The sequence below is a fragment of the Eleutherodactylus coqui genome, chromosome 4, assembly GCF_035609145.1.
Source record: "Eleutherodactylus coqui strain aEleCoq1 chromosome 4, aEleCoq1.hap1, whole genome shotgun sequence".
Taxonomy (NCBI): Eukaryota; Metazoa; Chordata; class Amphibia; order Anura; family Eleutherodactylidae; genus Eleutherodactylus; species Eleutherodactylus coqui.
The window spans coordinates 2,468,124-2,481,861 of record NC_089840.1 but is presented as its reverse complement, the minus strand read 5'-3'; the positions used below and the strand labels follow the sequence as shown (position 1 = coordinate 2,481,861).

Below are 13,738 nucleotides of genomic sequence, written 5' to 3'. Positions count from 1 at the left end.
GGCAGAGCTTTGGCTGCCCCTGGTAAAAGGCCAAGATACGATCCCTGCCGAGGAAGGCTGCAGAAGGTATGTGTGCCACTGAGTTACCTGAACGCTTCAGCTTGACCATGAACGTCCAGGCCCCGGACCATATGCCGTGCTCATCCCTGTTCTTTTGGGGCATCTCCGTCACCTCTCCGTACCTACTGAGCCATGTCATGATGTCAAAGCAAGAAAGTGACTCGTTACGAGTCAAAACGGTCACCTTCTTGACTTCGTTCTGGCGAGACACCACCTGGATGGCAAAGTCCCGCCAGCCGGGCTCGTTTTTCACCAGCTCGTAATTCCCCCAGAAGATTTCTAGGCCCTCTGGGCGAACAAAGCTGATGTCAAACTCAGACGTGCCGTAAGGATGGATCAGGGCAAAGATGTCAACTGCCCTGAAGCCCATCTTCAGCAGAAGCTCCACTACCCTCGCCCTCAGGGGGCATGTATCATTGCCTCTCCAACGAAGACGGACCACATTCCTACGACCTGCGTCCTGCCCAGGTGTCGGTAGGGACCATACGGTCACCCCCCTTTGCTCTCGGAAGGCAACCAAAGCCATGTCTCTCTTTCCAGAGAGATAGGTCCACCTCTCTTCCTCCAACTGTGATTGTGCTCTCCCCCTTCCGTAAAGCCTCCAGGAGACGCTGTTGCAAAACGCCCTCCCTAGAGCCAGGAGACAAGGAGGACCCACTCCCTCCAGCGGCGACTCTGGCATAACTCCTACCAGTTGTTGTCGCCGCTGGAGGGGCGACTGGAACCTGTAACCCCTCTTGCCTTACTACATTACCCTCCCTTAAAGGGGTTGTCTCGCGGCAGCAAGTGGGGTTCAGCACTTCTGTATGGCCATATTAATGCACTTTGTAATATACATCGTGCATTAAATATGAGCCATACAGAAGTTATTCACTTACCTGCTCCGTTGCTGGCGTCCCCGTCGCCATGGCTCCGTCTAATTCCGGTGTCTTCTTGCTTTTTTAGACGCACTTGCGCAGATGGGTCTTCTCCCTTTGGCTCGGCTCGGCAGCAGTAGCGTTTTGGCTCCGCCCTTTGTACGCGTCATCGCGTAGCTCCTGTACTGCTCCTGAGTTACATCCTGTATTATACCCCAGAGCTGCACTCACTATTCTGCTGCTGGTGGAGTCACTGTGTCCATACATTACTTATCCTGTATTATACTCCAGAGCTGCACTCACTGTTCTGCTGGTGGAGTCACTGTGTACATACATTACTTATCCTGTACTGACCCTGAGTTACATCCAGTATTATACTCCAGAGCTGCACTCACTATTCTGCTGGTGGAGTCACTGTGTACATACATTACTTATCCTGTACTGACCCTGAGTTACATCCTGTATTATACTGCAGAGCTGCACTCACTATTCTGCTGGTGGAGTCACTGTGTACATACATTACTTATCCTATATTATACTCCAGAGCTGCACTCACTATTCTGCCGGTAGAGTCACTGTGTACATACATTACTTATCCTGTACTGACCCTGAGTTACATCCTGTATTATACTGCAGAGCTGCACTCACTATTCTGCTGGTGGAGTCACTGTGTACATACATTACTTATCCTGTACTGCTCCTGAGTTACATCCTGTATTATACCCCAGAGCTGCACTCACTATTCTGCTGCTGGAGTCACTGTGTACATACATTACTTATCCTGTACTGACCCTGAGTTACATCCTGTATTATACTGCAGAGCTGCACTCACTATTCTGCTGGTGGAGTCACTGTGTACATACATTACTTATCCTGTACTGCTCCTGAGTTACATCCTGTATTATACCCCAGAGCTGCACTCACTATTCTGCTGCTGGAGTCACTGTGTACATACATTACTTATCCTGTACTGACCCTGAGTTATATCCGGTATTATACTCCAGAGCTGCACTCACTATTCTGCTGCTGGTGGAGTCACTGTGTACATACATTACTTATCCTGTACTGACCCTGAGTTACATCCTGTATTATACTCCAGAGCTGCACTCACTATTCTGCTGGTGGAGTCACCGTGTACATACATTACTTATCCTGTACTGATCCTGAGTTACATCCTGTATTATACTCCAGAGCTGCACTCACTATTCTGCTGGTGCAGTCACTGTGTACATACATTACTTATCCTGTACTGACCCTGAGTTACATCCTGTATTATACTGCAGAGCTGCACTCACTATTCTGCTGGTGGAGTCACTGTGTACATACATTACTTATCCTGTACTGCTCCTGAATTACATCCCAGAATGCAAATCACCAGAGCAAGCTCTGTGCAAACATTCAGCCAACAAGGAATGCTGGGATATGTCAGCTCTGAAGGCTGCACAGTTATTTATTGCTACAATTAGGCTGCCTGTCTACGGGCGTTGCGATAGATCCGTTGTGGGAGCTGGCAGACGGATCTCTGATGTCGGCCTATCTGACAGATAGGCTGGCCCCGGAGAACCGCTGTGATTCTCTGCTCGTGGACAGGGGGACTGCGCTCTCTATAGTGTTGCTATGGAAAGCGTGCTTTGCACTCCCTGTGGCCGGATTATTGCTGCGGGGAACGCAGTCCATAAACGCCCGTGGACAGGCAGCCTTATAAGTAGCTATAAACCTCTAACGACTTCCTGACGGCATCATGTACATATACGTCTTGTGGTTGTGGAGGGTGTATGGAGCCGGCGTAGATGCCATACTTGCTCCATACCTGGCTACTAATAGCCATCTTTGACAACTGATAGCCACTGGCAACTGCCACGTTCTGAGTTAGTCCTGATTGCCGCGGATAACTATCTAAGTGCCACAATCAAAACTGACTGTACTTTTAAAGGGCCCCTCCAGGGCTCCTCTAGGGCTCTCCAGGGCTCCTCCAGGGCTCCTCCAGGGCTCCTCCAGGGCTCCTCCAGGGCTCCTCTAGGGCTCCTCTAGGGCTCCTCTAGGGCTCCTCCAGGGCTCCTCCAGGGCTCCTCTGCCACTGAAGGCTGCTATGTGTGGATGCTTATTAAGCCCTGCCTGTGTGCTGTGGCAGGGCTTAACCCTTCCCCTCTGTGACATACATCGTACACGGTGGGTAGGAAGCTGCTGTTACTGACAGCTGACACCTGCCGCCAGCAGCGGCTGTTGGAGCTGGCTCCCTTTATGGCTGTTGAATAGTGCATATGTGCGGTCCAACCTGATCGTGGCATGTTTACTGTCAGCCAGAGGGGGTTGTTAGATAACAGGAAGAATTATGTAGGAGAAGCAGCACTACCAGTTGATATAAATCCAGGCATATAGCAGCCAATGGTGCCCGATCCCAGCTGGTGATCCAACCCTAGGATGAGAGAAGCAGTAATCCGTATAGACGTAGCCCGGCCCGCACCCACAATACGAACTGAGGAATAAAGATAACAGGAACAGGGTCCATTTAGACGGGGTGAATGTCAGGCGAACGATGCCCAGCACTCGTCCTCGCATATACTGACTGGCACTGACTGGCTGCTGTTTACACTGAGCGATCAGCTGATTGTCCAGCGCCATATGCAGCATAAACAATGGAGGAGGAGCTGATCGCTCAGCGTAAATAGCAGCCGGTCAGTGCTGAACGGCCACTATGTTAGGTGAATGGTGTGATACCAGATCCACTGCAGCCAGTATGTGCAGGACGAGGGGCGGCCATCGTTTGCCCAACACTCGTTCGACCTAAATGGGCCCAGCCGGAGAACATGCATCAAACCGCCAGCAAAGGGTGGCGAGGTAAAGCGCAGGAGGCAGACCGCGGCAGAGAAGCTTCTGTTTACTGGACAGTTTGTAGGTTTTTAAAAACTTACATTTCCCCTCGTCACCCTGACAGCATACACATGGAGGTTGTCCGCCGGACCCCTGTTGGGACAGGAAGCGGAAAAATACAAAAGGCAACTCCCGCCACCGGCTCACCAGTGTCTTCCTGTCCCTACAGGGCAGTCCAAGCGGAAGCCTCCAGGTGTATGCTGGAGGTGAAAAAAGAAGGAAGAAAAACTCCTATGCAGCCTGCCCGCCCGTGGGGGACGACTCTCTGTTCGGGCTGGCAGGGCTTGCGCGGGTGAGACCCTACGTGGGGACCCTCACCCGCAGGATCTACCCAGCAGCAGGTTCCCTGCGGGGAAATCCTTCCCCAGTGCGCTGCCCAGTGGGGTTGTCTCACTGGGAAGATACAGCCCGGTACCTGCAGGGCTTGGAAGAATCCGCCCTCCGAAACGCCAGCGGCTCCAGGCGGGGATCCAGAGCGTCTGAGCAGGTATGCCAGCGGGGGGGGGGGGGGGGAGCGCGCGGCGCGGGTCCGACCGGCGCGCTCGAGCCGGCATCTCCAAACATAGTGTGTCCTCTTCAGAGCGTCCCGACGTATGGGGTATCCCCTGGGTCCGGCGCGGCAGCATGACGTCAGCGCGTCCGCGTCACAGGGGGGCCGGGCCTCGTAAAAAGGGTGCCAAAATTTGAAATTTTAAAAAAGAAAGAAAGAAAGCTGGATTTTCCCCGCATGTCTTCTGTCTACACCTTAGAAAAAAGATGTCGGCCAGAGAGGACACGGAGAGCAGCCTGTTGCTGAGTAGACCACCTGGGGTCTCGCACCGGGGAGAAGAAGAGAATATCAGGTGCTGGAAATTCCCTTTTTTGCTGTCTCCGTCTCTTAGGACAGAGAAGCACAAAAGGTTAGAGAGGCCAAGAAGCGAGTGCGCAAGTGTCCGGTCTGCTTGCGGCGACTAGACGAGGGCCACACTAAGCCCTTATGCGCAGACTGCACGGAGAAAGTGGTCTGTGAGGAAGGCTCCTCGGGCATATCGGATATCCGATCTATGATCCGCGAGGAGATTGAAGCCTCTCTCTCACATCTTTCCTTTCCGCCCCCCACGAAAAGGGTAAGGCGGTCACGGATGGAAGAGTCGGACTCGGAGGTAGGGCTCCTAGAAGACTCCCCCCTCAGAATCCATGCCACCTATGGAGGACGCAAGGAAGTATTCTCATCGGCGGACCTGGGGCAACTATTAACCGCGGTCCGACGCGCCATGCAGGTGGAGGAAGAGACGCCGCAGCGGGGACTCCTACCGCAGCCAAAACCGTCATTCCCGGTCAATGACATCTTGAAACAGCTAATCCTGACCGAGTGGAAACAGGCAGAACACAAGTTTTTTCTGTCCAAAGAATTCAAAGATTGGATGGTCTTCACCCCGGAAGACATTGAGTTCCTGGAAACCGTCCCTAAAGTGGATTTGGCGGTCGCCAGGGTCTCAAAGAAGGCTGCCCTCCCCTTTGAGGACATTTCCCAATTGCGGGATCCACTGGATACCAGAGTGGATTCGGGAATGAAAAAGGCCTGGGAGACTGCGGCCCTCACCATTAAAGCCAACATCACGGCCACGTCTGTAGCGAGATCTATGACGGTCTGGTTAGACCAACTCCAGACACTGATTACTCAAAGGGGCTCGAGGGAAGACATCTCCAACTGCCTTCCCCTCCTCCAACAGGCAACCGGCTTCCTGGCAGACGCCTCTATGGAGTCAGTGAGGTTCGGGGCCCGTTCAGCAGCGCTCTTGAACACAGCCAGGAGGGCTGTCTGGGTAAAGGCCTGGACGGGGGACAATGCCTCAAAGAACAGGCTCTGTTCCTTGCTCTTCCAAGGACGCCGGATCTTCGGGCCTTCCCTGGATACACTCCTAGAGAAGGCATCAGACAAGAGTCAGGGACTACCGGCAGAGAAACCCTTCAAGCGGCCTTCCTCCTCCTACCCTCCTCCCTTTGTTCCCTCTAGAACATACAGGGGGAAGGTAAAAACCAGACGCTGGTCCTACCCCAAAGGCGGAAAGGGTGAGAATCCGCCCTCCGGGATCCGGCAAGTGGGGGGTAGACTGAGGGGGTTCGCCAGTAAATGGAGCGAAATAACCTCCAATCCCTGGGCCTTATGCCTAGTCTCGGAGGGCTATAAAATTGAATTTTCCTCCCCTCCTCCCCGGAGGTTTGTGGTTACCCCCTGCCAGTCACCCGCGTCGGCTCGGGCCCTCCAGTCGGGTGTACGGGACCTGTTGTCCCTAGGGGCCATCACTCGGATTCCCGCAGAAGAACTGTTTAAGGGGTGCTACTCCCCCTTGTTTCTCATCAAAAAACCTAACGGGTCCTATAGAACCATAATTAACCTGAAACACCTGAACAAATCTATATCATATCAAAGATTTAAAATGGAATCAGTGAGGTCAGCGATCCCCTTAATCGCACCAGATAGCGTCATGGCCACGGTGGACTTAAAGGACGCCTACTATCATGTCCCCATACACTCAGATTCCCAACAGTTTCTGCGATTTGCCCTGGTGATAGAGGGGTCAGTCTCTCATTTCCAGTTTTCGTGCCTGCCGTTCAGGATTTCCTCCGCACCCCGGTTGTTCTCCAAGCTAGTGTTAGAGATGGTGGCGGCACTAAGGACGGACAAGGTGCTGATTGTCCCATACCGACGACTTCCTGCTCATAGCAGGATCAGCTTCGGAACTCCAGTGCGGGTCAAGCTCACACTCCGCCTGTTCGAGTCGTTAGGTTGGATCATCAACTTCGACAAATCCAGTCTTCGGTACGAACAAAAGAAAAAGTTCCTGGGAGTTATTCTGGACTCACATCGCCAGTGCTCTTCCCTTCCTCTAGAAAAGCAAAAAACGATCCAAGACGAGAGCAGGGCACTTTCGTTAGCCACCCTAGTCTCCCTTAGGAGAGGCATGAGGGTTCTCGGCCTCATGACAGCTTGCATTGGAGTAGTCCCGTGCGCCCAGTTACATTGTAGAACTCTACAGGACTTCATCCTGAGCAACTGGGATAAATCACCAGCTTCCCTGGATCAGAGAGTCGTCCTTACCCACAAAGTAAAGTCCTCCTTGGGGTGGTGGACGTCTATCTCCAACCTTGCCAGGGCCATGGTTTGGGACCCTGCATCCCCAGTATCCATCTTCACTGACACGAGCGCAAGGGGGCTGGAACCAGAAGGAAGCTACTCAATCTTCCAATTACAACGAGCTTTGCGCTGTCTGGAGGGCCATCCGGGGCCTCGAGACAGAGATCGGGGGTAGACCCATTAAGATCTTTTCAGACAATATAACAACTGTGTCCCTCATTTGCCACCAGGGATCCACGCGGAACCCCCGACTACAAGACCTGGCGGCGAAAGTGCTCGGGTGGATAGAGCAGCGGACGCGTTCCATGTAAGGGGCCCAGAGAATTCCATGGCAGACTACCTCAGCCGCAGGAGGATAGACCCTGGGGAGTGGGCGCTACATCCAGAGGCATTCCAGTTAATTATGGAAAGATGGGGGACACCAAAGGTGGACTTGTTCGCCTCTCGGGAGAACAGCAAGTGTCCCGGGTTTTTTTCCAGGGGGGCAGACGGGGGCTCCCTGGGAATAGACGCACTATCCCAGGCGTGGGAGTGGGACCTGGCATATGCCTTCCCACCTATCCCCCTGATCCCTCGGGTTCTAAGGAAGATCCAGGGGTCCCCAGGCTCCGTCATCCTGGTGGCCCCATTCTGGCCCAAGAGACCTTGGTTCCCGCTCCTGGCCGCTCTATCGACCCAGGAGCCTCTACATCCTCCGTTGCCTCGTATGTTCCGGTCGCCCTTGGCGCTTCTTGTTTTCCAGCGGTTCTTATTATAATGACACTCATAGCGTTATTTCTCCATGGTCACCGCTGAGCGCGGCTCGGGTTTGGCGGGACGTCCTTTGTTTCTATCGCCACCATTCTGAGTACTTAGGACGGGCGTCGAGTATATCCTTCTGCTGACGCTCATCGTGTGGGGTATATATTCCATCATTCTGGTAGATCGCACTTTTACGGACGCTGGTAACAAATATGTTGGGGGGGGGGGGGGGGGTTATTACTGTGAACATGGGAAAGGTTTTTTGCAGTTTTTTACCAGGCTGCCATGATCGTGCGGGTGTACAGCCGTGTGAGCCTGCGGCCAGCAAGCATATCGCCACGTTGGGCAGCAGCTTCTCACTGCGCATGCCAGCGGCTCTGACACATGCTCGTGCGCAGTCTGACTTGTTGCATTTTTTTTATTTACCGCTCCCATAGAGAGGAATGGGGATCATTGCACAGGATACGCGGTGGAGTGCAGCAGGCGGAGTTCTTTTACATAATATATCTATATGCGCAAGTGTGAATGGATCCAGGAAAATCCGTGTACTTCCATCGACGCAATTACACTCTGCTGGTGTGAGCGCGTGTTGCTGCGGGCGCTCGGTGCTGGGGTTCTGATGCTTCACTAAGTGAAGTACTGCAGTCACTACTGTTGATATCTTGTTCTCTGTGGTCTTCTCCCTCCCACGTAGGGTCTGCCAGTGGCCTGGGTACGTGGTCAGCTTCGCCCTTGTTAGGGCGGGTTATCCGTGTCTAGGCAGGTCCCATCTGTGTGTGGAGGGATTATAGGGACTGGGTTTCCCTGGTGTCGGTGTTCTTTATTGTTCTCCACTGTTTTGTGTCTGTTGGTTCACACCCCGTGAGACCTTCAGGTTTTCGGATCCGGCGCATCCAGATTGGACCCGGCATTTATTTTCCTAATAAACTGGGTAGAGAGAGAAAGAAACCTGCAATTCTTCTGCAACCGTAAGGCCGTGTTCAGATGGCCGAGTGCAAGTGGAGCACGAGATTCTCCTGCGCAGCTCGCATCGGCCAGCGCACGGACATGTCCGTTACCCGCAGGCTGTGGACATTGCGTGCCGGATTCTTTCCCATGAATCGGACATGCAAATGTTTTCACAAAGACAATCAGTCCGTGCGAAAATGGCACTCAGTGATCGCCTAATAGACTATAAGTGGTCCGTGTGCGGGCAGTGAAGTACTCCACAGGGAAGTTAGCCAACTGAGTGGGCCCTTAGTGTCTTCTAAAGGGCCACTGTGGGGATTTATTAATTCATGATGTAGCTCCCCTAGTGTGTGTCTGTGTATATAAATTATATATGTGTGGGTATATATATATATATATATATATATATATATATATGTCACCTAGTGTGATGGTCATGTGATCTCAGTCCTGACCGACTCAGATCTACTTGGGGTTAGGTGTTCAGTTTCTAGTCAGTTCTTTAGTCTATCTGATGCTATTACATTGATCTACTACGGAAACTGCTTAGAGGGGGACACAGGCACTTCTGTCACAGTTAGTGATGGTGATCACACAGGTATAATAGAGGAGATCACTGCTCATGCTCCTGACTTATGAGCTGTAGCTTATTTAGGGGAATGTACAAGGTAATGATGATTAAAATGTCCCCTTAGCAGGCAGAAGTGGTACAGCCTCAGTTAATGCTGTTCTCATACTTGCATGATTTGATGTGAAAGTGAAAGCAAAAGTTTCACCATCAAGATGGTGCCTGCCCTGCCGGGAAGTGCCTGCAATACAAAGAAGAGAGCTCTAGAGTGTGACAGTCAGTTAGGTGAGGGGGCAGGGGTGGAAAAATGTGTTTTTTGCCGATATTTCTCTTTAACCCCCTTAAGGCCACATGATATAAGGTTACGTCACGCAACAGGGTTCTTAACGCAAACTGACGTAACCTTACGTCATCTGGATAGTGCGAGATCAGAAGAGATCCGGCGGCGGGAGACGGCTGTTACCAATAGTGGGGATGCATAAGGACAGCGACTCCTGCTTTTAACCCCTTACATGCTGCAATCTATGTAGATCATGGCATGTAAAGGGTTCACAGAGGTAGCGCGCTCCCAATGTGACGACATCGGACCCCCATGATGTAATCGCGGAGAGGGACAATGGGTTGCCATGGCAACAGGATGCCAGATACAGGCTCCTGCTATTCCAGTGCCTATTATCGCTATTACAAGCAATAAGGCATTGCAGTAAAGAAGTCCTGCAATGCCTTACCATAATGATCATAGCTGCTACGGCTCAGGTCACCTTCAGGGACATAAACAGTGTGAAAAAACTAAAGAAATATTAAAAAGTATTAAAGTATTGAAAAAATAGTTTTAAAAATGCCCCCCTCTCTTTGCTCATTTTCCCCTATTTGCATGAAAAAAAAAAAATTAAGAAAAGCCCCACGTGTGGTATCATCGTGTACGGCCGCATCGACAAAAAAATAAGTTATGGTTCTTGAAAAGTGGAAATAAAAATCCCCCCAAAATTGTTACATTTTTAAGGCCAAAAAAAAAGCCATGTCCTCAAGGCTTTAAAGGGTTGTTACTAGAGATGAGCGAGCATGCTCGTTCGAGGATTAGCATACTCAAATGTACTCGTTACTTGAGCCGAGCATCACGCGGTGCTCGAGAAAACGTCCCCCTCTCCTCCCCACATGTGTTTAATGCTGCCGGCGGCTCCATTGAAGACCATGTTCTGCCGGCACCTCTGAACTGCTTTTCAGGGAAGGGCTTATATGTGAAGCGGGTCAATGAAAAACAATACAGGGGGCCGGCAGAACATGGTGTTCAGTGGAGCCACCAGCAGCAGCCGCGCCTCCATTGAAAACAACGCAGAGCATGGGACACCTTGAGAAATGCTCGAGTCTCCCATTGACCTCTATGGGGTTCGTTACTCGAGCCGAGCTCTTGAGCATTACAATAAGCTGGGCTTCAGTAACGAACACCCGAGCATCTCTAGTTGTTACCACTACACAAAAAAGGCATCCCTTATCCACATGATGGGAGAGACGTGATTGATGGGTCTAACTAATAGAACTGGGGCTCAGCGTGTCCCTAAAAGGAACAGACCAGTGGTCGCACATGCTCACTGGGACCACTGGGGATAGTGCTGCTCCCAGTGGTAGTGGACTGCATGCAGCACTCCGTAGCTAGTGAAATGCCCTGGACTACTAGTCTCCCCATCAGAGTCCTAATGTCGGCCATATTGAATACTCTGCTGTTTCCTGTGCACGCTTTATTACCTACATTGACTCTCTAATTGCAGATGCTGTAGGGATCACCTGTTGGCTGGTGGTGTGCAATAAGGTCGTGGCCATTATGCTTTACCCCATCAGCTGAGGCGTGCCGAGAAGACGGATTCCCGACAAGCTCCGCACCTCCTTCCTCCGTGCGCATCTGTTCACCGTCTGCATTCGTGTCTATAGAATAGATCACTCATTATTTTCATCCTCCTTGTAGAAACTGTGAGGGAAATAACTTCACAGCTCATAATGACGTCATTAAGTGTCTTATTGTAACATCACCACTGAAATAAAACCGCACAACAATGGAAGTGTCTTCATTACAATATGATACAATATACACTGCTTATACATAAACAGAAACCATCACGAACCCAAACTAACTGCTGTCCACATTCTTCACCGTAGGGAGCAGTATTATAGTAGTTATATTCTTGTACATAGGGGGCAGTATTATAGTAGTTATATTCTTGTACATCGGGGCAGTATTATAGTAGTTATATTCTTGTACATAGGGGTCACTATTATAGTAGTTATATTCTTGTACATAGGGGCAGTATTATAGTAGTTATATTCTTGTACATAGGGGGCAGTATTATAGTAGTTATATTCTTGTACATAGGGGGCATTATTATAGTAGTTATATTCTTGTACATAGGGGCAGTGTTATAGTAGTTATATTCTTGTACATAGGGGGCAGTATTATAGTAGTTATATTCTTGTACATAGAGGGCAGTATTATAGTAGTTATATTCTTGTACATATGAGCAGTATTATAGTAGTTATATTCTTGTACATAGGGGGCAGTATTATAGTAGTTATATTCTTGTACATAGGGAGCAGTATTATAGTAGTTATATTCTTGTACATAGGAGGCAGTATTATAGTAGTTATATTCTTGTACATAGGGGGCAGTATTATAGTAGTTATATTCTTGCACATAGGGGGCACTATTATAGTAGTTATATTCTTGTACATAGGAGGCAGTATTATAGTAGTTATATTCTTGTACATGGGGGGCAGTATTATAGTAGTTAGATTCTTGTACATAGGGGGCAGTATTATAGTAGTTATATTCTTGCACATAGGGGGCAGTATTATAGTAGTTATATTCTTGTACATAGGGGGCAGTATTATAGTAGTTATATTCTTGCACATAGGGGGCACTATTATAGTAGTTATATTCTTGTACATAGGAGGCAGTATTATAGTAGTTATATTCTTGTACATGGGGGGCAGTATTATAGTAGTTATATTCTTGTACATAGGGGCAGTATTATAGTAGTTATATTCTTGTACATAGGGGGCAGTATTATAGCAGTTATATTCTTGTACATAGGGGGCAGTATTATAGTAGGTATATTCTTGTACATGGGGGCAGTATTATAGTAGTTATATTCTTGTACATGGGGGCAGTATTATAGTAGTTAGATTCTTGTACATAGGGGCAGTATTATAGTAGTTATATTCTTGTACATAGAGGGCAGTATTATAGTAGTTATATTCTTGTACATAGGAGGCAGTATTATAGTAATTATATTCTTGTACATAGGGGGCAGTATTATAGTAGTTATATTCTTGTACATAGGAGCAGTATTATAGTAATTTTATTCTTGTACATAGGGGGCAGTATTATAGTAGTTATATTCTTGTACATCGGGGGCAGTATTATAGTAGTTATATTCTTGTACATAGAGGGCATTATTATAGTAGTTATATTCTTGTACATAGAGGGCAGTATTATAGTAGTTATATTCTTGTACATATGAGCAGTATTATAGTAGTTATATTCTTGTACATAGGGGGCAGTATTATAGTAGTTATATTCTTGTACATAGGGAGCAGTATTATAGTAGTTATATTCTTGTACATAGGAGGCAGTATTATAGTAGTTATATTCTTGTACATAGGGGGCAGTATTATAGTAGTTATATTCTTGCACATAGGGGGCACTATTATAGTAGTTATATTCTTGTACATAGGGGGCAGTATTATAGTAGTTATATTCTTGTACATGGGGGGCAGTATTATAGTAGTTATATTCTTGTACATCAGGGGCAGTATTATAGTAGGTATATTCTTGTACATGGGGGCAGTATTATAGTAGTTATATTCTTGTACATGGGGGCAGTATTATAGTAGTTAGATTCTTGTACATAGGAGGCAGTGTTATAGTAGTTATATTCTTGTACATAGGGGCAGTATTATAGTAGTTATATTCTTGTACATAGAGGGCAGTATTATAGTAGTTATATTCTTGTACATAGGAGGCAGTATTATAGTAATTATATTCTTGTACATAGGGGGTAGTATTATAGTAGTTATATTCCTGTACACAGGAGGCAGTATTATAGTAGTTATATTCCTGTACACAGGAGGCAGTATTATAGTAGTTATATTATTGTACATTGGAGGCAGTATTATAGTAGCTATATTCTTGTACATAGGGGCAGTATTATAGTAGTTATATTCTTGTACATAGGAGACAGTATTATAGTAGTTATATTCTTATACATAGAGAGCAGTATTATAGTAGTTATATTCTTGTATATAGGGGGCAGTATTATAGTAGTTATATTCTTGTACATAGGGAGCAGTATTATAGTAGTTATATTCTTGTACATAGGGGGCAGTATTATAGTTGTTATATTCTTGTACATAGGAGGCAGTATTATAGTAGTTATATTCTTGTACATAGGGGGCAGTATTATAGTAGTTATATTCTTGTACATAGAGGGCATTATTATAGTAGTTATATTCTTGTACATAGGGGCAGTGTTATAGTAGTTATATTCTTGTACATAGGGGGCAGTATTATAGTAGTTATATTCT

At 48.1% G+C, this 13,738-nt stretch overlaps 1 protein-coding gene across 1 annotated transcript in view; it reads left to right on the top strand.

The window, feature by feature from the left end:
• The window catches only part of GET1 (guided entry of tail-anchored proteins factor 1), a 112,219-nt gene extending 101,002 nt beyond the window's left edge, over positions 1–11,217 (top strand). The window contains exon 5 of the mRNA XM_066598954.1: positions 10,930–11,217. Within this exon, the coding sequence (XP_066455051.1) occupies positions 10,930–11,003 (74 nt within the window). The 3' untranslated portion in view covers positions 11,004–11,217. The remainder of the gene's footprint in view (positions 1–10,929) is intronic.
• Positions 11,218–13,738: the final 2,521 nt, after the last annotated feature.